Source organism: Pipistrellus hanaki (genome assembly GCF_964339955.1).
Source record: "Pipistrellus hanaki genome assembly, chromosome: 2".
NCBI lineage: Eukaryota > Metazoa > Chordata > Mammalia > Chiroptera > Vespertilionidae > Pipistrellus > Pipistrellus hanaki.
This window is the reverse complement of record NC_140504.1, coordinates 191,342,782-191,368,097: the sequence shown is the minus strand read 5'-3', so window position 1 is coordinate 191,368,097 and position 25,316 is coordinate 191,342,782. Positions and strand designations below refer to the sequence as shown.

The 25,316-nt window shown below is 58.9% G+C and overlaps 1 protein-coding gene across 5 annotated transcripts in view; it reads left to right on the top strand.

Moving 5' to 3' along the window:
* ARHGEF10L (Rho guanine nucleotide exchange factor 10 like) overlaps nucleotides 1-25,316 on the top strand; it is a 119,563-nt gene that overhangs the window by 77,016 nt on the left and 17,231 nt on the right. For all 5 annotated transcript variants that reach the window (XM_084875223.1, XM_084875222.1, XM_084875220.1 and 2 more), the window contains exons 16-26: nucleotides 1,795-1,940; nucleotides 4,013-4,027; nucleotides 4,267-4,448; nucleotides 6,911-7,026; nucleotides 7,436-7,563; nucleotides 8,328-8,428; nucleotides 14,662-14,783; nucleotides 17,429-17,515; nucleotides 18,747-18,979; nucleotides 19,557-19,717; nucleotides 25,102-25,250. In XM_084875223.1, the coding sequence (XP_084731349.1) occupies nucleotides 1,795-1,940; nucleotides 4,013-4,027; nucleotides 4,267-4,448; nucleotides 6,911-7,026; nucleotides 7,436-7,563; nucleotides 8,328-8,428; nucleotides 14,662-14,783; nucleotides 17,429-17,515; nucleotides 18,747-18,979; nucleotides 19,557-19,717; nucleotides 25,102-25,250 (1,440 nt within the window). The remainder of the gene's footprint in view (nucleotides 1-1,794; nucleotides 1,941-4,012; nucleotides 4,028-4,266; nucleotides 4,449-6,910; nucleotides 7,027-7,435; nucleotides 7,564-8,327; nucleotides 8,429-14,661; nucleotides 14,784-17,428; nucleotides 17,516-18,746; nucleotides 18,980-19,556; nucleotides 19,718-25,101; nucleotides 25,251-25,316) is intronic.

Here is a 25,316-nt window from a genome sequence, read left to right as displayed (position 1 = left end):
AGGCTCTGAGTCTGTTTCTCATGTAGGGGGTGTGCTTGCCAGGTATGGATGCTGTGAAGAGGGTGGTGGCGGCCGCCCCCATGCCTTCCCCTGCCAGGGCCCCCTTGGGCAATCTCAGCCAGGCCAGTGGCTTTCCCCTGGTCCATCGCCCGGGGGAAAGCAGAAGCGAAACCGGGTGGGCCCCAAACGGAACTGAGCAGCTATTTCATAATGTGCCTGCTCGGGACCCTCCGGGGGCAGTTGTGCAACATCTGGGTTTTCTCTTTCTTGTTCAGTCTGCCGAAGGCCAGGGGGTGGTTGCCAGAGGCCCAGGGGACTTTCCTCTTCCAAGTTCTGGGTCACGGCACACTTGGCAGTCTCTCACGGGCCCGCTGCCCTCAGGGTCCCAGCCCTGCCTCTGAGCTGGGCCAGCTCACTGGTAGAAGTAGAGGGAGGAGGTCGGCCTTGGCAGTTATGGGGGGAACCTGAGGAACCTCGAATCTTTTTCTTGTGTTCGGAGCAGTGGGCTCTCCCCTGACTTCGACGGCCCAGCCAGGAGCTGGAGGGACAGCGCCCGTGGCCTGGCTCCATCCAAGCTGTGTCTTGGAGGTCCCCTCACCTCTGGGATCTCCGTTTCCTCCTCTGGGGATGGGCATGGCCTGGGGACCGCTGAGCAAATGAAACGAGAAGCAGAATGCTTAGTGCCGAGCTCCGTGCCCGGCGCACAGTAGGGTTTCGTACTGTTTGCACCTCTCTGTTGACACGAGACGCTTGGTTTTGTTTTTTGAGATCGACAGGCATTTTTCCAGGAGGGGTTTGGGGGGCTTTGCCCTTTCCCTGGTGAGGGTGGGAAGGATGGGGGGAGAACTGTTGCCCTTGGAGTCATGGGTTTTGGGAATGAATTTTGCTAAACTCCCCCCCCCCCCACCTGCAATATTCCTATTGGTAAAAAGATGTTTTCCCAGGGGAACCCCCAGGTGGGATGGTGGTCCCAAGGCTGGAGGGGGTTCTGGGTGTCCAGGCTGCAGAGAGGCCTGGGGCTCGAAGGCCCTTGGGCCACCTCAGAGGGTCGCCTAGTTGACCAGCAGACCCACCCCGCTCCATTGGGAGCCCTCCCCAGGGGCGAGAGTGGACAAGGCTGTTCAACAGGTCAGGGTGCAGGGACCGGGCCGACTTCCAGGCTGGGGTCTCCCTGCGTGAGGCCACACCTCTTCCCAGGGAGCTCGGTCACAGACAGCAGCAGTGGGACAGCTGCCATCTCTGCAGTGTCAGCTCCGGGGGTGTCCCCCCTGCACTGTCACAGGGCCGGGGCGCAGAAGGGCCCGCGCTGGCTTGTAATTTGTAGTAACTTGAATGAGGGGCACATTTCCATCTCACTCCGGGCTTGGGAAGTTAGGCAGCCACATCTGCTCATGTGTTACCATGGTGACCTGAGGGTAGAGTTTGTTGCCCCACTTGACAGCTGAGGTGTGGGCAGGTGGAATGAGCCCCTGGATGGCTTCCCAGCTGGTGCTCGGGGAGCCGGGGCTGGGGTCCCTGTGGTGCTGGTTGGATGGGGTTGCAGAGGGACGGCTGCAATGGCTGGCTCACTGAGAGGGATGTGCTGCCGGGCAGGGTGGGTGGTCAGGGGACCCAGCCTGTGGCCCTCCCAGGGCCTCCTGTCACCTGGAGGTGAAGGGCGAGGCCCTGCCTCCTCTGCCTCTCCCAGCCGCGGTCTCCTTTTGGCCAGAGAATTCTGGGTCTTCGGCCCAGTGATGTCCGTGTAACCGCCTGCACGCTTGTTAGTGTTGACCTTGATCTGTCCCCCTCCACCAGCTGTTGACCTCGGGCCAGAGGCAGCTGCTGCTCTGTGAGACACTGACGGAGACGGTGTATGGTGACCGCGGGCAGCTGATCAAGTCCAAGGAGCGCAGGGTCTTCCTGCTCAACGACATGCTGGTCTGCGCCAACATCAACTTCAAGTGAGTGGCCGGGCCCGCCCCCCTTAGGGACCTATTCCTGTCCTTCCCAGTCCCTCGGCCGGCCCCTCCTTGACAGGGTCCCTCTGATGGCCCCTCTGTGACAGCGTCCCAGGGAGCTCAGCTGAGGTCTCTGATACACCGGCTTCCTCTCCCATCCCTCCTGGCCTGCTCTGTTCCTGGTCTCAGAGCCAGGAAGCTCCTGGAGAGGTCACGGGGTCATGGGGGACCCTGGCCTTTGGGAGACAGCTGTCCGTTGCACAGTGTGGTCGGTTCTGGTCCCCGAACAGCTTCTCGAGTTCTGACCACTCTGAAATTCATGAGGTTCTCCCTGTGTCCAGCTGCCCTGGTTCCCATGGCTCTTCCCCCTGCTGGACCTCCGTGTTTCTCACACGAGCCTGGGCCTGTCCCCCCACCGCCCAGAGCATCTTCTTGCGCAGGAGTCTGGGCGCTGCTCCTGGGTCAGAGGTCAGAGGTTGTAGAAATGCCCGGAGCCGGCTGCCAGGCTGTGCCCAGAGGGGTTGGAGCCCTGGACAGGGGGATGGCGATTCTTTTTTTTTTTTTTTAAATATATTTTATTGATTATTTACAGAGAGAAAGGGAGAGAGATAGAGAGCTAGAAACGTCGATGAGAGAGAAACATCGACCAGCTGCCTCTTGCACACCCCCTACCGGGGATGTGCCCACAACCAAGGTACATGCCCTTGACCGGAATCGAACCTGGGACCTTTCAGTCCGCAGACCGACGCTCTACCGCTGAGCCAATCCGGTTTCGGCGATGGTGATTCTTTAGACTGGAGTCAGCAGACTTGTGGCCCAGGAATCTTTTCACGTACGCCATTCACCCAAACACACAGGAGACATTTGTTGTTCTTGAAAATGTGAGGATCCCACGTTTGGGGCTCACGTGGCCCAGGGCATACGTGTCTCCTCTCCTGCTGTCTGCTGTCCCAGCAGCTGTTCGCTCACCCGTATCCCTGGTTTGGCCTTGTAGGTGGTAGGGAAGATGGCCTTTTACCAAAGGAACAGCAGCTGGACCTCTCCAGCCGGGCTCCTGTCCGCTTGTGGAGGGAAATCTCTGCTCGCAGTGTTGAATGCACTTTAGAAACACCCCGGACACACAGTGTGGCTACAACAGCCAACACCCCCGAGGGAAAGCAGTCACCGTAGTGAATCCCAGCCTGGCGCTCCCACTTCTTCTGCCTGGAGCACCTGTGGGGTCAGGGTGCCCACGGAGCCTGGCTTAGATGTCACACCCAGGGTTGGCTGTGCACCTGCCTGTGACCATAGCCAGGGTCCTGGTGCAGAGGAGGGGATTGCCCATGGCTGCAGATTCCATGCCCAGAGGGGGAGTGAGCAGGGCTGTTTGGGGACTTGCGCACTATTCACCCATCAGATACTCAGTGAGCCCTTGCTTTGTGCCAGTCCACACGTAGGAACTCGGGCAAGGAAGCCTGAGTCCCAGAGCAGAGCGGCAGCCCGCTCTCCCGCACTCTCATTTTTAAGTTCCATTGATGTCCTAGGTCAGTGGTCGGCAAACTGCGGCTCGTGAGCCATGTGCGGCTCTTTGGCCCCTTAAGTGTGGCTCTTCCACAAAACACCACATATGGGCGCACACGTACAGTGCGATTGAAACCTTGTGGCCCATGTGCAGAAGTCAGTTCAGCTCTCAGAAGAAATATCAACCGTTGTATTGTTGATATTTGGCTCTGTTGACTCATGAGTTTGCCAACCACTGCTAGAAACTGTTCTGACCTACACCGTCTCTGCCCACCTAGCATGATGAGAAAGTGAGATGGGGATGCTAGTCGCCACTTTGAGGGGCGAATCAGTCTGGGTGACTTGGGGTGAGTCCTGTGACCTGTCTGAGCATCAGTGTCCTCTTCCGGAATAATAAAGGGTTCCTGCAGGGCCGTGTGGGAAGAGGTGCCTGGAGGCCAGTCCCCTGCCCAGGAAGCAGGCCCTACAGGGGGTCCCCTCTGCCTACCCCCGGCTGGCCCTCAGCAGTCTCATTCCCTGTAGAAATTGCTCGGTAACAGTAACCATCTCTCCCTCCTTCTTGTCCCTTTCCTCAGGCCTGCCAACCACAGGTAGGGGCGTGGGGGCTTTGGGGGCAGCTGATTCTGGATCTGGGGCTGGGCACAGGGTGCCTGGTGCTTTTGCCTTGGCGACGGCTCCCTCCCCTGCCCGGCTTGGTTTTGGCCTGAGGCGTTGTGCTGGGCGGTGAGGTGCCTGGCTGAGCTGCCGTGCTGAGGAGGGGCATCTGGGCTGGCCCGGGGCTGGGGTGCTGCTGGCTCTCCAGGCCTCCGTCCATCTCTCCGTCCCTTAGGGGCCAGCTGGAGATCAGCAGCCTGGTGCCCCTGGGGCCCAAGTACGTGGTGAAGTGGAACACGGCCCTGCCGCAGGTGCAGGTGGTGGAGGTGGGCCAGGAGGGCGGCGCCTACGACAAGGACAACGTGCTCATCCAGCACGCCGGCGCCAAGAAGGCCCCCGCCTCGGGCCAGGCTCAGAGTGAGTACCGCCCGGTGCTGCCCGGGGAGCACCTGCTCAGGCTCCGGGGCCCATCCGGGGGCCCCCCAGGCCAATGGGCCACTGGGCCCAGAGCTCTTGCTGGTTTACAGCCCCATACACCCACACACAGCCCAACCCCTGTGAGCATACGCACATCCCACAGCCGCACCTGCACACATAGGACAGGTGCTCCCTGCCCTGCCCGCTCCAGCCCCATGTGCCCCCCCCCCAACACACACGTGTGCACACACGTACCTGCACAGGCAATGACTTGGAGTCAGGAAGCTGACTTCCAGTCCTCGCCTGGGCATTGCCTGCCTCCCTGAGGGATGCCGGCAGGTGTCACCTCCTCTCTGTGCCTCAGTTTGCCCCTCTGGACAGTCAGGGAGGGTCTCAGGTGACACTAATCCTGCCCCTACACCCTCAGGGTCCAGGTCAGGGCTTCCTGGCCCCGCCCGGGTCCTCCTTCCCTTGTCCTGACCATCCGAGCTCAGGCGGCCCTTCCTCAGGGAGCCTTTTCAAATTCCTGTGGCCTGGACCTGGTGCCGCCCCCCCCACCTTGACCCCCACTTTCCCCTGACCCCACCTCCCCATGCTCTCAAGGCTAGAGCATTGGCTGCCGTTTTGCCCTTGGTGTGATGGTAGCCCTGCCCGGAGCTGGTTCCAGGGGTGTTAACAGCCGTTTGCCAAATGAATGAAGGGTGCTAACCGCAGAGCCCGCAGAGAGGAGCACTCAGCCAGGAGCACCTTCCGCAGGCTGGGAGGGTGCTTGGCTGCACTCCCTCCCCGCACAGGGTGTCCGGGCTCGGCTCAGGCTCTGGACTCTGTCCATCGCCTGACCCTGGAGGTTGCCTCATGGGGCTGTTGCCCATTCTGGAAGCAGGGTGATTGCATCATCTACTCTTGCCCTTGGAGGGCTGGCCGGACAGCCGCACCCATGTGCGGGGGCTGCGTTTCTTCCCCTGGGCTGGGAGGCGGGAAGGGCCACCTGCAGCCTCTGGGAGGGGCTCCGGAGCCACCTGCAGCCCCAGCTCTACTCCTCCCGCTCCCCCCCCCCCCCCCCCTCTGAGACCTCCTTCAACTGCTGTCTGTCTGTGCTTCCTCCTGAGATGACAGTCAAATGCTGCCAGACCCCCTTTCAGGGGGAAAAGTTCTCATCGAACCCCAGTTGGCCGTGAATGATTTTTTATTATATTGTTATTCAAATGTGTGCAAATATCAGGCTAGGTATAATTGACGCCTTATGCTCAGACCCTTTGAACACCCATAAAACCAAAACAAAAACCACAAATGGGACAAAAATGAAGCTGCAAAACCATAAAATTCAAACGAGCAGCATTAATGCCATGGGCGGGGGGTGCTGTTTTGCTGGCACCACATTGCTCACAATATGGATGTAGCCTCCTACGGGGCAGGCTCTTTGCACCCACGACCCAGGGTGCCGTATGGTGACCCGCATTCCCGCCGGCGTACCTGTCGGGGTCCCTGCAGAGCCCACCCTGCCCTTGGTTTGGTATGAGCCATCCCTCCCTCCCCTGGCCACCTTCTCCCTGCTCCCTGGTGGCCATTCAGCTCGCCCTGCTCAGTACCAAGGCCCACGGGAGCCCGGACTCTGTGCAGCGCACGTGGCTTTGAAGTCACCCTCTCCAGATGACTCCGGATGGGCATCAGATTTTTAGATAATCATCTCAATGACACCCCAAAATAACTCCCCTTGCAGGAGTCCGTGGATCTCAGCTTGAGAAGCTGTGGCCTAGAGAATACAGCCCACGTTCCCTCGCGTGGCATAGAAGGACTTCTCCGTCCTGTCCTGCGGGCTCCTCCTGCTCTGTCTCTTGCTGTCCATCTCCCAAGACCCCGGCACTCCCTTTGTGTCATCGGTAGAGATCTGGGCATCCATCCCCCCAACCCCCCCCGCCATCACTGTCTCATTGCTCTGATAGCATTCTCCTTAGTACCTCCTGTCACCTGTGGCTGTAACTGACTGCGTCCCCAGTCTTCCCCTCCCCCCAGGTCATACACTCCAAAAGTGGGGACCCTGTCTTGTTCACACCTGTCCCTCTCACACCTGGAATGGGACCTGGCACATAGTAGGTCCTCAGCATGCTTTTGAACAACTTGCTGTTCACAGGCTTCCTCAAACCACAGTGCCTTTGCACATGCTGTTCTCCTTCTTGGCAGTGCCCACCCCTCTCCTGGCCCCATGAGGGCTCCTCGTATCTTGCAGGCAGAATTGGTTCTGTCTTCTGGTCGCCGGTGACCCTTTGTCGGGAATGAGTGTGCCCCGGACATTCCCTGGGCTGGCCCTGTGCTCCCCGGTAGACAAGAGCCTGGGAGTGTTTCTTTCTGTCTCTGCTGCCCTGTCCCCAGGGCGACAGCTCTTCCTTTCTGCGGTGCGTGGACACTGGGGTTCTCATTGGCGTCTTCCCGCTCCTGAGCTGACCTGGCCTCTCTCTGCCCAGGTAAGGTGTACTTCGGCCCCCCGCGGCTCTTCCAGGAGCTGCAGGACCTGCAGAAGGACCTGGAGGTGGTGGAGCAGATCACTGTCCTCATCGGCACGCTGCACGGCACCTACCAGGTATGAAGCGCTGGCCTGGCCTGCGGGGCTCCGGCTCCCACCCCTGGGCAGTCCCAGACCAGCAGGCAGAGTGGAGGCTCTCCTCCTGGCCCAGGCTGTGCCTCTGAGTTCCCCCACCAGCAGGAGTGGCCACGCCCACTGCCTTCACCTAGAAGTCTGGCGTGTGGCCTCTGGTTCAGGTTGAAGCTCTGGTTCAGGTGGAGGGAGCCTGGCTGCCTGGTATCTTTTGTTTTCTGCACGGTGGCCAGCCGGTCTTGCAGCCCCTTCCTGGCGTTGCTGGGAAGGAAGCTGCTAGGAGGGTGTGTCCCTCTCAAAACAGGGGTGTGGGGTGGGCTCTGAGGACCTGGCCTGGCTTCTGGGGAGCCGGTGGGCTGCGTGGGGACTCCATTGGCCTCCTCCTCCGCCCTAGAACCTGAACATGACCGTGGCTCAAGACTGGTGCCTGGCCCTGCAGAGGCTGATGCGGGTGAAGGAGGAGGAGATCCAATCGGCCAACAAGTGCCGCCTCCGGCTCCTGCTTCCCGGGAAACCCGACAAGTGAGAGCGGAGGGGCTGGCGGTGAAGTGGGGGATGGAGGGGCGCTCAGAGGGGGCACTGGAGCTGTTCCGCTCGTTAGTATCGCTGTGATGGGAGCGGTGTGGATGCACCGTGGCCATGCCCACCCCCGAGGGGCCCCCGATGCTCCGGGGTGGGATGCCAGTGTGGTGACAACAGTGACCTCCGCTGCCTCTGGCCTGGCCGTAACCCCCTTCATTCACGTGCCCATTGGCAAACAGTTACCAGGCAACCGGCCTTTGCCAAGGGCTGTTGCCCTGAGGATATGGCACCAGAAATACAGGAGGAAACATGGCAGAGGCTCCCGGAGCAGGTGTCTGATAAGGCCCGTGGCAAGCTGACCCGGTGGAGCCCTGGCAGGGCCTCTCGCCTCAGCCTACAGCGGGCCAGGCACCTCTGGTGCCCAAGCCGAGGCACCTGGGGCTGGGCCGCCGTGTGGCCTGGCTCTCTGGGGGAGGTGCCTTGCTCCTGGGGCCATGGTGGGTGGAGGGATCCCTCCCCCAGGGGACCTTGCTCCCAGGCATGGGGTTGAGGAAAATGCTTACCGCCTTCATTTGAGCAAGGTGCAGACCTTGCTCCTAGGCATGGGGTTGAGGAAAATGCTCACCGCCTTCATTTGAGCAAGGTGCAGACCTTGCTCTCAGGCATGGGGTTGAGGGAAGAGCTGGGCGCTGGGCTCGGGGAAGCCAGGCCCTTGCTCTGAGCACTCACACTCCTCGCCCTTCTCGCCCTCCTTCTCGCCGAAGGTCCGGCCGTCCCATCAGCTTCATGGTGGTCTTCATCACCCCCAACCCCCTGAGCAAGATCTCCTGGGTCAACAGGCTGCACCTGGCCAAGATCGGACTCCGTAAGTAGAGCCCCAAAGGGAGCACCTGAGGGGGCAGCGGGGGGAGAGGGGAGGTTTGGGGTGTGTGTATGTGTGCGTGGGGGGCGTCCAGGCTCATGGGGGAAGGAGGCTCTTGAGTTGGGAGGGGGGAGTGGGGCAGCTGGAGCAAGGGTTCTGAGTCTTGCGGCTGCTCAGTGATCTTGGACAAGTCCCTCCCTCCCCAAGCCTCAGTTTCCCTATCTATAAAACAGTGGGAACTGGCATGGTAAATTAGTGCTTGCCAGGGACCTGGGAGGAGGGGGATTGGAGAGGGATGGTTAAAGTTTTTTTTGTTTTGTTATTGTTTTAGTGGGAGTGGTAAAGATACTCCCGATTTTGGGGTGATGGCTGCCCAACTCTTAATATGCTAGAAACCAGTGAAGTGTACACTTTAAAGGGCCGGCTTTATGGTGCTGAATTGCATCTTAAGGCTGTTATCCAAACGTGATGTAGGGTAGACCAAACGGAGTTTCTTCCAAGGACCTCCTTGGGATTATTTTCTCCTCTGCTCCCGGATAAAACACAGCCAGCAATGGCACTGGTATTCACTGAGCGCTTCCTGTGAGCGAGCATTTTCCTCACCGCCTTCGTTTCACGTCGCAGACACCCTAAAGGGCAGGGCTGCTTGAGCCCCTTTCGCAGGGGAGGTTCGGAGCCCCGGGCGGTGCTGGGACTTGCCTGAGCCCCGACAGCCGGAGGGACAGCCGGGGCAGCCGCTCCTGTCCATCCCGCTTCCTCCACGTGGCACGTTTCTGACTGCCAAACCACATTCATTAAGTTAAAATTATTTGCGTTTTTTGTAAATTGACCAAAGGCCCCTGTCCTTGCCGATCAGAGCCATTATTCCTTGCGATGTACTGGAATTCTCTTTTGCTGATTCCAGCCAATAGCGGCGACGGCTTTCTTGGTTTCTGCTGTGATCTTTTCTAGATGAGTATACGTTTCCAATAGGCTCTGCCACGTTTCTGGAAAGGGGCCAGGACTTTCGTCAATTAAACAACGATCTATTGAGTCTCTGCAGTAATTTTAGGCAGAGGGTAAAAGAACAGTGATACAAACAGAAAGATCCCTACCCTCAAAGAACTCACGATTCCTGAGGGGCAGGTGGACTTCACATGGGGAGCAAACCATCAGGGAGGGGGTGTGCTGTGAGGGTGCAGAGCTCGGTGACCTGACCGGCACCAAGCCCGGGGGTTGGGAGTGCTGTCACGGAGGGCATCTAAGGAGGTGACATCTGAAGCCACGCAGAGCTTCAGGAAAAATGGTCCAAGCTTGAAAACAGCACGTGCAAAGGTCCTGAGGTAGCCAGAGCCGGGGGATTGGGCAGGTGGAGGCGGGGGCAGGTTTTCCAGAAAGCCAGGGCAAGGTGTATGGAGCTTGACGGGGAGCTGTTAGTTGTAGCACTGAGAGCCAGACAGTGGCATGGCCCAGGTCCTATTTAAGCAAACCATTCTGGTGCCGTGCAGAGGGCACGTGGAGGTTGGGAGGGCATGGGAGGAGGCTGTGGCTTGGGGGAGCCAGGATCAGAGGCTTCTGCTCTCCAGTCCCTCCTAGGATCTGGTGCTGATGTGCCCAGGCCTCTGCTGGATGTGTCTTAGTGACCAGGAGGGCGGGGGAAGGGTTGTAAGCAGAGGTGGTTCCTGGCCCTGGCAGAGGATTGTGGGAATTCTGGCCCACAGAAAGGCTAAGCTGGCCCTCGCCGCCTGCTCTGGCCACGTCCCTGCTGGTGCAGCCGCTGCGTCTTGGGTAGATGCCTATGCCCTGTTCGTGCACCTGCTCTGGAGGCAGGTGAGTCTGCTTTACTGAGCGGGGCTTGGCGTCGGCGGGAGGAGTGGACTGACGGGAGCCTCGCAGTCCTCACTCAGCCGCCCTGTCTGCGCAGTTTCACTGCAGCAGAAAGTTTTAATGGAATGGGAGTCATTTCAAATCTTATTTTGAGTGCCTGGGTTCCCCTGGGGCTTGAATAATTTGTGCGTTTTATTTTGCCAGTTTGTTTTATCTGCAGTGCCTGGTGGGGAGGGGAAAATAACATGAGCCCATTAAAATTTGTTTTTATTCACAAAGGATGTTATTCCTTTAATTTCCCCCCCCCCCCCCATATCTTCCTCTCACCCTGACTGCACGGGGCTTATCTCATGGGGCTTATCTCACGGGGTTTATCTCACAGGCTCGGCCCGGGGCCTCTCCCTCGCTGCCTCTGATGAGGTTGGTATTCCAGCCCCCAGCCCTCCCAGTAACACCACTGCTCCCCTTGCGATGGGTCCATTGGGGAGGCCTGAGCACGGCCCAGGTGTGTGCCAGGAGTGCTGTGACCCTCATGTCCTTTAACCCTCAACCTGAGGCCGGGACCTGGCCGAGCCCTCCCTGGAAGTGGGTCTGCCCTCCAGGAGGGCGCCGAGGGCATGACGTGGGTGTTACCCAGCTGGGTGACCATGGCCACTGTCCTGGGTTCCAGGGGAGGGGTGTTTGGAGAGGACGTGTGGTGATGTCCTGCCAGCCCCCTGTCTGTCCGGGAGCTGTGAGAGAGAGGGAGGGGAAGCTGCTCTCAGGGCAGGGACGGACGCATGGCGCTGGGTCTGAGCAGGAGTTTGCCAGGCGGTCGGTGGCGCTGTGGGGGAGCCCTGGGGGCAGGGCCCTTAAGCGTAGTAACAGGCAATGCTCTCAACCTCAAGGACAGTGACCAGACGGGCACTCTTTCTCGAGTGCCGGGGGTATGCCAGGCCCTACAGCCATTCTCCCCAGTGCTCACAGCAGCTGCAGACGCTGGAGTGATTTCCCGTTTTCCAGATGCGGCCACAGCCTCTGAGGGCTAAGTGTCCGGCTCCGCGTGGCACTGCGTGAGGCTGAGGTGGGGGAGCGGGGGGCTGCTCTGTGGGCTCGGAGGTGGGGGAGCGGCAGGGGCACGGCCCCCAGCCCTGAGCTGCTCCCGTCGTCCCACGGCCGCTCCTTGGTTCCGTGGGCACCGCAGAGCTGGGCGCTAACGAGCCCCTGCCACAGCGTGGACGCCGGCGCCCGTCCTTCATGTCACTTGTCCCAGGTGGGCCTTCCGTGTGCAGCAGCGGCAGCTTCTAGCTCTGTCTCGGCCGCCGGGTTGTGGCAGGGACAATGGCAGTGGCAGATGGGGAGCAGCGACTCCATTCTCCTTTAAGGCTCCCAGGCGCAGGCACCATCTGGAAGGAGGTCAGGTCATTAAGAAATACACATCCTGCCGAAACAGGTTTGGCTCAGTGGATAGAGCGTCGGCCTGCGGACTGAGAGGTCCCGGGTTTGATTCCGGTCAAGGGCATGTACCTTGGTTGTGGGCACATCCCCAGTTGGGGGTGTGCAAGAGGCAGCTGATTGATGATTCTCTCTCATCGATGTTTCTAACTCTCTATCCCTCTCTCTTCCTCTCTGTAAAAAATCAATAAAAAATATATTAAAAAAAAAAGAGAAAGAAATACACATCCTAACGAATTGCAGGACTCCGTGGGCTGTGCCGGGGAGGTGCGGGGAGGGGAGTGGGGCTCAGGGGGAGGTGTGATTGGGGCATTATGTTCACGGACTGAGCTCTGGGAAGCCTCCTGCGAGGGGTGGGGTTTGGGGGCTCTGCTGGGCTCCCGTCTGGTGGAGGGGAGGGTCTACGTGACGTAAGCTCCTTGAGAGCAGGGGCACGCTCAGATCTCGCAGTCCTCATTCCCACCTAGGAGGTGGGTGCTGCCAGGAGTGGGGCATCTTGGCAAACACCTCACGTGGCGGGCGCTGTGTGAAGGGCCCCCTGGCTTAGTCCCTGGGCCCTGGGTCTGTCTGTGTCTTCCCTGGCCTCTTTGCTCGGGGTAGATGGGGAAGGAAACACTGACCCCAGGAGGGTGAGAGGAGAGCGTGCGGGGCCGCTTTGTAACCTGAAGTGTGGTGCCCGCAGTCCTGCTATGCCGATGCCCGCCCCGTGCCCGTGCCCGGGCCTAGTTGTCCTTTCCTTGGCGGCCTCGCCTCCTCAGTGGGAGGAACCAGGCTCGATGGGCTTTGTCTCCGGGGCCCAGGGGGGCAGAGGGCTCGTGTGGGGAGTGAGCTCACCACCCTGGACTCTGCTGCTTGAGGGGGTGGGTGCTCCGGGCGGGAGAGCAGGCGGGACGGGCACTGATCAGGCCTGACCTTTGCAGGCGTCTCTAAAGTCTCCAAGAGCATCCATACCTGCCACCACGTCCCAGCTTGCTCGCTGTGACTGACACTCAGGCGCCACTTCCTCTGGGGCAATGGCGTTTTCTCAAAGGCCACTTCCTGGGGCACGATTGGCAGACATTAGCCTGCGACTTGATGAGTTTGGAGTATGTGCCCGTGAGCCCATCCCCAGTCTATGCCACATCACAAACCCATCCCCAAGCCCCTCCTGCCCGCTCACTGTTATTGTGCGTGATAAGAAAGATGCATGCCAGGCCCTCTGAGCAGATCTCTGAGCACGTCCTGCGGAGCAGCCAGCCGCAGGCGCCGTGCTGCAGACGGCCTGGGGCTTAGCTTGTGTGACCCAGACGTGGCGCCCTTCGTTGCCGACCCATTTCCCCTCCCTCACGGCTCTCCTCCAGGGCTTAAGCGCTCTGGGCCTGGTGGCGGGAAGGCTGTGCCACGCCGGTTCAGTCCATGAGCTCTCTCCCAGCTCCAGAGCTCTCTGCTCCCCTCGGCTCCACGTCACTGTGCTACGTGGCCCCTCTCCCTCAGGGTGTCCCAGCGCCTCTGCTCTTAGGGCTGAGCCTCCTCCTCATTGTCCAGCGTCACCACGTCAAGGGTCAGTCATGCTCATGGCTGTCGGTCGGAGGCTAGGTGCTGGAAGAATGCCTGCTTTAGTGCAAAGAACCTTGGCTTTGAGTCAGACAGTCCTTGGTCCCCATCTGGGCTCGGCCACGTAGGCATGCCTGTGGCCCGGTCAGCATACCCCCCGAGTGTCTGTCTCATCATGCACCAAGGGAAAATCATTAGCAGACTGTGCTTGGTCCATGTGAAAACAAAGCCAGGGGACACGCACATGGCACTCAGTGTGTGCCTGGTGGGTGGACACACAGCAGGGTGCCCCAGCTGTACCGTGGCCCCGCTGTCCAGGTCCCAGGAAGGCAGACGTCATATGGAGGGTCGCCATGTGGAGCGTAAGGATGGGCTCCTTAGCAGGGAGAACTCTTTGGGAGAAATGGAGGTCTGCTCACCCACTCACTTGCTCACTGCTTTCATTCACTCTTTCAACCCATGTTTGCCGAGCACTAATTGTGCAGGCAGCGTGCTGAGTGTCAGGGAGACAGTGACGAATGAGATAACCTGGATCTGGCACATTCTAGAGACATATGGAGATGGATTGTAAACAAGAAAGTAGACACAGAGATTTGAGATTGTGGTGAAGGCTACGCGAGAAGTCTGACAGGGTCTTAGAGTCAGGGGCGCTCCTCCGGAGACAAGGGAGCCACTGTAGCCAGGGTGGTCATGGAGGACTTCTTGGAGGCGGCAGCCTGTGAAGGAACCACTGGCACAATGGATGATCTTGAGCGCAGAGGTCTCCTAATGTGAGTCGAGGGCCTGGGCTTGGGCCTAGGTGTCTGTACTTGTAACAGGTCTATGCCCAGCTTGACGGGGGGACCTGGAGGTTTCAGGGTAGCATCAAAGGAAGCCAGAGTAAGAGTCTTCCACAGCACCATCCTCATCACCGTCAGGAATAAAAGCAGCCAGACTTACATCGTCATCACAATTGAAAATCTCCTTGTCCGCTTGCTGGTCTTTGACCCTCTCCCTCTCAGAAGCTAGGGCAGGGCAGCCGGGCCTGCACTGAGTCCAGCATCTTAGCGCTTCCTGAGCCCCCTTCCCTGTGTTATTCCACTGGATGCTCACAACTGCCACAGGACGAGGGCATTTTCATCGTCCCTGTTGTACAGGCGGAGAAACCGAGGCTCAGGGAGTTGGGGTGATTTGCACAAGGTTGTTAAGCAAGAGGCCGGTCAAGTGGGGGACTCAAACCTCAGGTGTCTGGGCTCCTTGCTGGGGACCCAGGGCCATGACCACAGACTGGGGCCAGAGTTCATCTCAGATCGGCAGGAGTGGGGCTGGGGGTCAGGGGGGCCAGTGAGTGGCGGGGTCTGTCTAGGCTGCCGTGCAGGCGGGCCTCTGGGGCCTGCGGGAGCTCCTTGGGCTCCCGGGACTGCTCATGGCCTGCATGGTCCTCGCACTCCGACCTGCTTCACCCCCTCCTTCCTTTGCCGCAGGAGAGGAGAACCAGCCGGGCTGGCGATGTCCGGATGAGGACAAGAAGAGCAAAGCCCCGTTCTGGTGCCCTACGCTGACCTGCTGCATCCCCGCCTTCTCCTCCCGGGGCCTCAGCCTGCAGGTGAGAGGCAGCTCTTCCTGACCCCCCCTTCTCCGGGGAGCACCAGCGTTCCAGGCTGTGCCCTCAGCAGGCAGGCCCCGGCTCCAGACCCAGGCCTCGGCTTTTTTCCCGATGGCGTTGGTGGAGCCTTTTTATTGCTCTGGGAGCCAGCTGTCCTGCCCACAATGAGGGGGTAGATGCCCTCCGTGGGTCAAGTGAATGGAAAATTCCATTATTTTTGAGCTAACAAATAGCAGTGATCTCATCCGTCGATGGCCCGACTCCAGCCCAGAGCGGCCAGAATATGCCCGAGCGCCAGGCTTTGTGGGTTGGAGCCTTGGTGGGCTGGAGCCAGACAGGAGCCAGCTTGGATGTGGGCGCGGCCTGAGGGAACCAAGACACACCTTTCCTAGCCATCACCCTTCCACTTGTCAAGCACCTACTGTGCTCCCCACTGCTCTGCCGTCACTCTCTTGTTTTGTTATTTATGAGAACCCGATAAATAGATGTTTCTAGATATGTTTCACAGGGAAGGCCCACCTGGGGCTCATACAGATGCCTTTCTAAAAATGACACAGCTGGCAAGGATGGGTCCGGGAATGATAGCCTCGTTCTGTCTGATTCTGACACCTGTGATTTTTTTTTTTTTAAATATATTTTTATTGATTTTTTTTATAGAGAGGAAGGGAGAAGGATAGAGAGTTAGAAACATTGATGAGAGAGAAACATTGATCGGCTGCCTCCTGCACACCCCCTACTGAGGATGTGCCCACAACCAAGGTACATGCCCTTGACCGAAATCGAACCTGGGACCATTCAGTCCAAAGGCTGACACTCTATCCACTGAACCAAACCGATCAGGGCCGGACACCTGTGGTCTTCACTTCTGGTCATCTGTCCTTTGTCTGGAGCACCTGCTGCCCACTGTCCTCTCAGGGATATGAGGCCATCAGAGCTCTGGGGAGGGGAGAGCAAACTTGGGACCCAGGACCAGAAAAATAAGTCCCAAGAGCTAAGTGGCTAGACTGTAGACTGAGGTGCTAAGTAGCTGAAAGAACCTGAGTCTTGAGATGTCATTTTATTCATTAGTCCATCCATCCATCCACCCATCCATCCATCCATCCATCCATCCAATCTACCTATCATTGTCTAGCACCTACTGTGTGCTAGGCCCTGTCCTGGCCACTGGGAATCATAGTGATGATCAAAACATGCAACATACCTGCATATAGTATCCAATCTAGAGATAGAGATAGGAAAATCCCTGGCAAACAAAGGGAAATAGAAAAGAGAGATGTGTGTGTTAAAGAAAATAAATCAGATATACTAGACATAGAGATGGTGCCAACCGAGAGGGCCTCTCGGAGGAGGTGGCATTAAACTGACCTGGATGGCAAGAAGGATGCAACCCAGTGAGGGCCCAGGGAAGAATATTCAAAATCGCCAAAAACAGAGTCCCGCCCTAGGTGCCCGGGGGAAGGCAGCGAGGCCGCAGCCCAGGAGTCCAGAGGAAGGACTGGGCCATGAGTGTGAGAGTGCCTAGGCCTCCGGCTTGGTCTCTGGGTAGAATTCAACCATGAGGAGCCCTGCAGCGGAGCAAAACTGAAGTCCAATCTTGGTGACATGCTGTGCCTTCCCCTTTCCCGAACTTCAAGGTTACTGACTCCTAATGAGGGGCTGGGGAAGGTGACCTCTGGTCCCCTCACCTATGGCCATTAGGCATTTTGTTAGAATATTCCCAGCAGCACCAGCAGAGGGCAGCACCTGCCCGGCAAAGGGTCCAGCAGTGGCCACATTCCTCAGAGGGGTAAAGGTGACCTCTGGTCCCCTCACCTATGGCCATTAGGCATTTTGTTAGAATATTCCCAGCAGCACCAGCAGAGGGCAGCACCTGCCCGGCAAAGGGTCCAGCAGTGGCCACATTCCTCAGAGGGGTAAAGCCACGCCCCTGAAAGGGTCAGACTATTGCAGTCCTGGCCAGAGGGCCAGACTGGCAGGATCTAACTCGGGAAACAGGCCCCAGAGACCACCTGGCATGGATTTGAGGGAAGAAGTTGCAGGAGGAACAAGTCGCTGGTCACAGCCTGTTACAGACAGAGCCCCCAGCCCCTGCCGGCAGCCCACACAAGCCAGCCAGCCCTGTGTCCTGGGGGCTCGTTTGCAGAGTGGTTCTAATGATCTGGGGGTCCCTCCACTGTTTCTCTGGAGGCGTGCAGGAAGGCGGAGGGGGGAGGTAGGCCCAGGCTAGGCCCCACCCCCCCTTCCCTGTGGCCTAGGGCCACTCTGTGTGCTCATTGTCCCACCTGTAAAGTAAAGGAAGTGGAGTGGGTGTTAGTGGTTTTCAACAAACCTTACATGGGAGCTGGTCAGTTTGAAAAACCCTTGGGGGTCCCAGAGTATCGTCCAGGCCCCTTCCAGCCAGAGGTTCTAGGAGAGTGATGGTCAAATGTGGGTGCATCGGAACTTCCTGGAGATCCTGTAACCCCCCCCCCCCCCCCCCCCCCCCCCCCGCTCTCCTGGCCATCGCTGGGATTCTCACTTGGGAATCTCCAGCTTTAATGACCCCTGACCCCTGCAGGTGGTTCACACTAAGGTCTGACAGCCAGACACTGGCCTCTCGGGCACCTCAAACCTTAACCCTGCACATGTCACCTCTGTCTCTGCAGCTCGGGGGTCTGGTCCACAGTCCTGTCAGCTCTCCCCTGCTGGGCTTCTCGGCGGTCAGCACCTCCCTTCCACAGGGCTACCTCTGGGTGAGTACCCCCTGCCGCAGCCAGGAGCTCTGGCCTTAGGACAGGACCAGGGAGAGGAGCACCTGGGAGAGGGTGCTGGAGAAAGCCACCCGCCTGCTGGTCCATCTACCCGGCAAGGGCTTCCTGGGACCCCATCCCAGGCTCTGTTCTTGGAGTTGGCAGGTGCCAGCCACCTCACCAGGAACAATAGAAAACCGGGACAAAGAAGTGAGCATGACTCTTGCCCAGGCCACAGGCCGTGCAGGAGATGAGGGGAGCTGTGCCGTGTGCCTGGGTGGCAGGTCTTCACTGGGGTCAGGCAGCAGGGCAGCTTACTGCCCATCTCTCTCAGACCCCAGCCCAGTTTTCTGCTCTCGGGACTCCTGACAAAGCTTCCCTGGATTCAAATAGGTGACCTCCCCGTGCTTTACAGTGCAGATTGTGCCTCCCATAGATGCTCCTCTGAGGGCAATTTGTTCTTCACTGTCTCTCTAGCACATGGTGTTTCCGTCTGTCCATCTATCCATCCACCCACCCACCCATCCATCCATTCATCCATCCATGTCTCCATCTATCCATCTGTCTATCCATCTATATATCCACGCATCCATATATCCATGCATCCATTATCCACCCACCCATTTATCCATCCATCTATCCATCCACCCACCCACCCATCTATCCATTCATCCATCCATGTCTCCATCTATCCATCTGTCCATCCATATATCCATGCATCCACCCACCCATTCATCCATGTATCCATTTACCTATCCATGTCTTCATCTATCCATCCATATATCCATGCATCCTTCCATTCATTATCCATCCACCCATTCATCCATCCATCCATCCCTCAATCCACTCAGCAAGTATACTGGTATACCATGTGTGAGACACTAAAGTAAAACAGAGAACAGGCAGATAGGATATTTTAAAGGGGCAGAGGGTATGCTCCCTCTTTGTTGGTTGAAATCTAGCCTAAAGAGATGGAGATAGAAAGCTGACCTGGTATCTAGTCCACCTTAGCTCCTTAACTGGTTTCCTTTGCGCCCTGAATCTAACTTGCTGCCTTGGAGGCTGGGGAAAAGTGACCTTCAGTGACCACAGGATGCATGTGGGCAGGTGCGGGGCGCTCCCCTCACTTCTCAGTGGCAGGTAGCAGTTTGGGACAGGTCTCGGAGGGCAGGAGCTAAGCTCTGCCTCTGCTCTCATGGTTCTTCCTGACAGCTTCTTTGGGTCTCTGCCCCAGGTTGGGGGTGGCCAGGAGGGCGCAGGAGGCCAGGTGGAGATCTTTTCCCTGAACCGGCCCTCACCCCGCACGGTCAAGTCCTTCCCGCTGGCGGCCCCTGTGCTCTGCATGGAGTACATTCCTGAGCCAGAGGAGGGGGAGAGTGGAGATGGAGATAAAGATGAGAGCCACACGGCTGCTGACCCCTCCGCTGCTGTGCATCCGACCATCTGCCTGGGGCTCCAGGATGGCAGGTGAGGGGCCTGGGGAGGAAGGCCTGAGAACAGCCAGGCAGGACTGGGCGGAGCGTGGAGGCTGTCTTGAGGTCCATCGGGTAGACGTGGCTTGGCTGGATTCACACTCAGGTCTGCACCTTGTGAATCCTCACATGAGTATACTTTCTTCCCATTGATTTTTAGAGGGAGTGGAAGGGAGGGAGGAGGGAAGAGAGAGAGAGAGAAACATGGATGTGAGAGTGACACATCAATTGGTTGCCTCCTGTACACACCCTGACCTGGGCCAGGATCAGACCTGCAACCCAGGTACATGCCCTTGACTGGGAATCAAACCCGGACCCTTTGGTCCGAGGGCTGATGTTCTAACCACTGAGCAAAAGCAGCCAGGGACCAGCACCTTTATTGTGCTGTTTCTGGAGGGTCCCCCCCCCCGCCCCCAGTCTTCCACAGGACAGAGGCCGGGAGGACACCATCCTCAAAAGGCCACCCGTGGGAAGTCTGAGCTCCCCTCTGGTGGGATGAAGGCCCGGCCCCACAGGGGGGCCCCTGGAGGGCATATGGGGGCTGAGGGAGTCTCGCGGGCCTCTCCCCACAGCATCCTGGTCTACAGCAGCGTGGACACGGGCACCCAGTGCCTGGCGACCTGCAGGAGCCCAGGCCTGCAGCCCGTGCTCTGCCTGCGACACAGCCCCTTCCACCTGTGTGCCGGCCTGCAGGACGGGACCCTGGCCGCCTACCCTCGGACCAGGACCAGCGGTGAGGAAGTGGGGGCTGGGAATGGGACCCTGTGCCGATGGTTGTGGGAGGCCGGCCAAGGTGGCAGCTCAGAAACAAACCAGGCCATCTCAGAGCGGGAGGAGGGATGGGAGATCCCTGATCCCCATCGGGGTCCCCAGAGGAACGGGGTGCTCACTCCTGCACAGGTAGCCCCCCCCCCCCCCCCATTGGAGGCAGGCTCTAGTGGCTAAGAGCTGGGATTCTGGGCTCGCACAGACCTGGCTTCCGGGCCAGGCTCTGCCCTGGTGCCAGCTGTGCCCGTCGGTGAGCCGCTCCTCCTCCTCACGCCTGTCTCCTCATCTCTAAATCGGCAATGATGGCAAAACCCACTTCTTACGGGTACTGGCGGGTCAGGCAACCCAGTGAAGGCCAAGCACAGGGCCTGGAACGGGGCTGCCAGTGGAGGCCAGCGGTTGAGTCTCTGGGATTCCATCCAGCCGTTGACGGCAGCGATTAAGACGCTGGCAGATAGGGCTAACGGTGTGAGCGGCTGTGTTCCAGAAACACGGTGAAGTGCTTGATGTTTGCCATTATCTTAATTGTCTCCGAGGCCCTTGAGAATCGCCTCCTCTGTGCAGACCCAGGGCTGAGGCTGGGAGGGGACACGCTGGGGCACAGCCACACAGTGCTGTGGTCCCCGGTCCCCTGTGGCTCATTCGGCTCCTACCTGGAGGATGACAAGAGCCGAGGGTTGGTTGGGGGTGGGGAGAGGGTAGCTGCCCCCAGTGCCCCCGAGGGGGCTGATGGGTCCCCTGGCCACCCAGCCCTCCCTTCCGCTCCCTCCTGTGAGCCTCTTACTGCTGCGTCATCACAGCCTGTTGCAGGGTTATAAACGGATATTTGTACTGAGCTAATTTTTTTTTTTTTGCCACTTGGCACTGTGTTGGTATTTTTAATTAGCTTTTGATAAGGCATTTATAGTTTTTAATTAAAGGGGGAAGAGGGAGGGGAAAAATTCTTCTTACCATCAGAGCGTGGCTGTGAATGCAAATATGGGCGCAGGTCTCTGGGGAGAGGCCAGGGGTTCTGGAGGGGCTCCACCTGCTGGCCCCACCCCGGCTCCCTGGGCCCAGTTTGGGCTGCCTTTGGCTCTTCCCTCTCGGGTTCCTGATCCATCTGCCTGGGCGCCCAGGTTGGGAGGAGGGAAGGGGGTGGCTTACGAGTTTGCTCATATACCCCACACACCGAGGGGTTTAAACGCTGTGAACTCGCTGACTTCTGGTTCTGGAAGTCCAGGCTCAGGGCCGCGCTGCCCAGGAAGATGCCAAAGAAGGAGCTGTCCCAGGCCCGACCCCAGCCGCGGCGGCTGGTCTCCCTTCCGCACACGATGCTCTCTCTCCTGGGTGCGTGTCTGTGTCCACGCTTGTCTCTTTTATAACAACACCCCTCACCTTGGATCAGGGCCTCCCTCCTCCAGGGTGACCACATTCTAACGAATTATATCTGCAGCAGCCCCATCTCCAAATAAGGTCACAGGCTGAAGTGCTGGCAGCTAGACCTATTTTTGGGGACACAATTCAACTCATAGGAGGTTTTGGATCTAACCACTGGCCTCGGCCTGGGGTTGGGACTGGTCGTTTGTTAGAGCCAGAAGGGCCATTAGGCACCATTGAGCTCCACCCCCTTACTCCCCAGAGTCTCGGGGTGAGCTGAGACCTGTACCCAAATGTCCTCTGTCTGGGCCTCAAGCCCTCCCCAGACATAGAGGCCATGACTTCTCAGAGCAGAGCTGGCAGCCTTCTGGCCCGGAGGAGAAGGTTGAGGTACCTTTCCCCCTTGCAAACATTTGTGCACCAGATACTTACTGAGCACCTACTGTGCACCATGGACATGGTGGCCAGCAAAGCAGGTGTGACCCTGCCCTCGCAGGATTTGTAGAGGGAGACAGCATTAGTTCAGTGAACAAGCAGGGAGCTTACACTTACCTGTCGCCTCTCACCTGGGCTGCCTGTGGCTGGGACTGGGACCATCCATCTTATCCATGACTGAGCTGTGGGACCTCCTCCAGACTCACCAAGGCCTTGGATACCCCTCAGACACCCCTACTCCATCCCAGTCCAAGTCTGAGCACAGAGCTGGAGCCCTGTGCCTGCAGAACTCACCGATGGCGCCCCCTGGTGGCCTGGAGGGTCAAGAGTTGTGAATGTTCCACTCCAGCTGGTGGTATAGGATGAGAGGTTACCGTCCTGCCTGGGTTTGGCTGAGACCACGACTGGATAAAACTGGCATTCCTGGCCCACGCTTTGTCTCCTTGCAAGAGGGCAGGACCAGAAATATCAGCCTGGGATTTGGTAGAGTCCTGGAGGGCCAGCAGCTGAGAAGGGACTGAGGAACCCAAGGCCGTCTGGTCACTGACTGTACTGTCAGAGCCGGAGGGGCCTCAGAGTTCAACCTGCAGCTGACAGATGGGAAACAGGTCCAGAGCAGTGTGGCCCTGGAATCCATTCATTCATCTGTTTGTTTAATCACGCACTCAGGGAATATGTGTTCAGTGCTCTGAGGTGCCAGGCACTGAGCAGGCCCAGGAGCATGCCCAGGCCTGGGGGCAGGTGTGGGGAAGTCCCTGGTTAGATGCTGGGGACGTGGGCCAGCGCCTCCTCCTGCAGGAGGGGCGAGGGGACGGGCTGGGCAGTTAGGCTGCCTGGGGTTGAGACCCAGCTGTGAGACCACCTGTAACTTCATCTGTTGAGCCTTAGTTTCCTCACCTATAAAATGGGGACGAGAACCGCCCCACCGCGCAGGCTGCCAGGTGGGATCAGGCACACCAGTGCCCTGGTTGGAGCCTGCAGGGTAGCCTGGTGCTTGTTCCTCCATCTAAATGGTTGTCACCGCCCTCAGTACTGACCAGGCGCGGGGTACCCTGGGTTCCCCCTCAGTCTCAGTGACTTTCACTCAGTGTCCTGCCTTCAGCTCCAGCTGGATCTGGACCTCCAAGGGCCTTCATTCCCCTTCGCCTGGCAGCATGAGAGCTGGTGAGGGCCCAGACGAATGGGCTGTCACGCAGGGTGTGTGTGTGTATGTGTGTGTGTGTGTGTGTGTGTGTGTGTATGAGTACACTGTGGGTTCTGTAACATGTATGTGTGCACCTAAAGCCTGGAGGGCAAGGGTGGACCCCCTACCTCTACCGCCACCCCCCCCCCCCCACTGCAGGCTCCAGGGGGCTTGCCCTGCACAGAGCTCACAATGATTGCATTAAAAATCTTAGACCTGTGGCCGTGAGGGCTGGGAAGGTCAGAGTTCTGTCCCTCAGGTACAGATGGGAGAGCTGAGCCCCAGCAAGGGTGGCCTCTGGCTCAGGGTCCCTCTGTGGGGACTCCTGTCCAGGGTCCTTTTGATATGACAATACAGGTATTCCCCTCAGTCACAGTTTCCCATTCTGTCCTGAGTCAGGACATCTTAGAGGTTCCTGCAGAAGCCCAGCAAGTGGAGGTCTGGTCAGCGCCCCTGTGACCCCCAGGGGTAGCAGGCCCTAGCTCCGACCTCAGGCAGCCCCGGCCACGCTGTTCCTTGCAGGCTAGAGGTTGCAAGGTTTTGGTACCCACCGAGCAGAGCCCCATTTCCTAGTTTTCGGGGTGTGGTCCCAGTATTCTCAACTGCTTAACGGGAAGGAGGTAACAGTGGAGGGAGCTCCAGCTTCTCGCTATAAGCATTACTTACCTGTGGCCACTGGGGGGCGCTCAAAGCCTTGCATTTTGTGGCTCTGGTGTTCTGGTCGGGCTCAGTGTGCCTGGCTGCCTGTGGTCACTCTCTTCTCCTTGACCCCAGATATGGCCCCAGTGCCCCAGTGCCCTTGGAACCTGAGAGGGCAGCAGGGGGGCGGGTAGAAGGGGAGGTCAGAGTCAGCTGACTTTCCATCCTGCCTGGCCCATCACCCCTTGGGTGGCTTCGGGCAAGTTCTCAGCTGCCTGGTCTCATTGTCACATTCGTCAAATGGAGCCAACACCTGTTTCCACAGACTGTTGTGTGGTGGCAAACGACACCAAACAGTATGGGCTAACGAGCGCCCGGGACTCTCGAGCTGTGTGATCCCGGCTGGCTATTTAAGCTCCGTGTCTCCGCTTCCCCAGCTGTAAAGCGGGGATGGAAATAGAATGCGCAGGCCGGGAGTTAGGGAAACAATTCGTGAACACAGAGCCTGGTGTGCAGACACGCAATGGCACGGAGCAGCAGCTGTGGTGGCTGCCTGCTGGGTGCCAGCCCTGAGCTGAGTGCTCTGTGCGTTCTCTTTAGTCCCTGCGGCATCGGGGAGGTGTAGGCATGGCCGTCACGCCCATTTTGCAGATGAGGACACTGAGGCTCAGAGAGGTAAAATCACCTGTCCTAGTTCATGCAGAAGTTCAGAGGCCACAGCCAGGGTTCTGGCCCTGCCTGCTTCCCATGTGCTCACATGCAGGGGCTGGAAAGACCCGGTAGTGCGATGGGGGGAGGGGTCCCTATTCCCCAGCTCCCAGCTGGTCTGGGGGTCTGACAGGCTTAAGGAGGACAGAAGGGAGAGCGGCAAGCCTGCTCTCCAGGTGGGGTAAGGCCTGGGGGGTGGTAGTCTGTCCTCCAAGGGCTCTTCCTGCCGCCCTGCAGACAGGGGCTCCCACCATGTACCCTGGTGCCCCTCCAGCTCCACCGGCAGCTGCGTCCCACCCTGTCACCAGCAGCTGGCACGGAGGGAGGGTCTATGAAGGGGCTGCTGGCAGGGTCCCATAGAGGGAATGTGGGTGTCTGAGCACTGGCAAGCCAGCAGCACGCTCCGTCCTGCCTCTCAGGCCTAGCTGCTGTCAGTCTGTCTTTCGGGGTGTGCCCTCCTTCCTCGCCTCTTTCCCACCTGCACCCTGACAAGACAGGACAGCCACCGGGGTTCTGTGTGACGTAAGAGAAAAGCCCAGCGTAGCCAGCACGGCTTGCAGGCCAGGGAAATTCTCGGCCTGTTCTTGGGTGAGCGAGCATCCCTGGGTGGGAGGGAAGCCTTGCCCAGGGCCAGGCCAGCTCTCTCGGTTGGTCCCGTCTGCAGGGGTGGAGGCCGGGGCACTGGTTTCTTCTCGGGACTTCCTCCTTCCACACCTGGGGCCGTAGCATCCTGGGAGGAGAAAGGTCACCATAGATTTGGTAAAGGTGGTAGAGAGCCTTATTAGGCGAGCAGATCAATGAGAAGGCAGGTGTGTGTGGGATGAATGAGCAGGAGAGAGAGGGAAAGAGAGGAAGAGGAGGAGGGAGTCCAGCCCCCATGGGATAGACCATAAATGCAGGCAGATGGTCTATCCCATGGGTCCGGTGAGAGGGTTTGTGGGTCCAGGCTGGGCCCCCGCTGCAGGCTGTGGCTCCCCCAGGCTGGGGAGCCCTGAGCCTTGACCCGCGTCTTCTCCTCCTCCCAGGAGATGTGCCCTGGGACCTGGAGAGCCCGCCCGTGTGCCTGACGGTGGGGCCAGGGCCCATCCGCACGCTGCTGAGCCTGGAGGACGCCGTGTGGGCCAGCTGTGGGCCTCGGGTCACCGTCCTGGACGCCACCAGCCTGCAGACTCAGGTACTGGCCCTTCCTCACGGCTCGTGGCCCCTGCCCACGGGGCCATCAGCTGGGCACGCCCTCGAT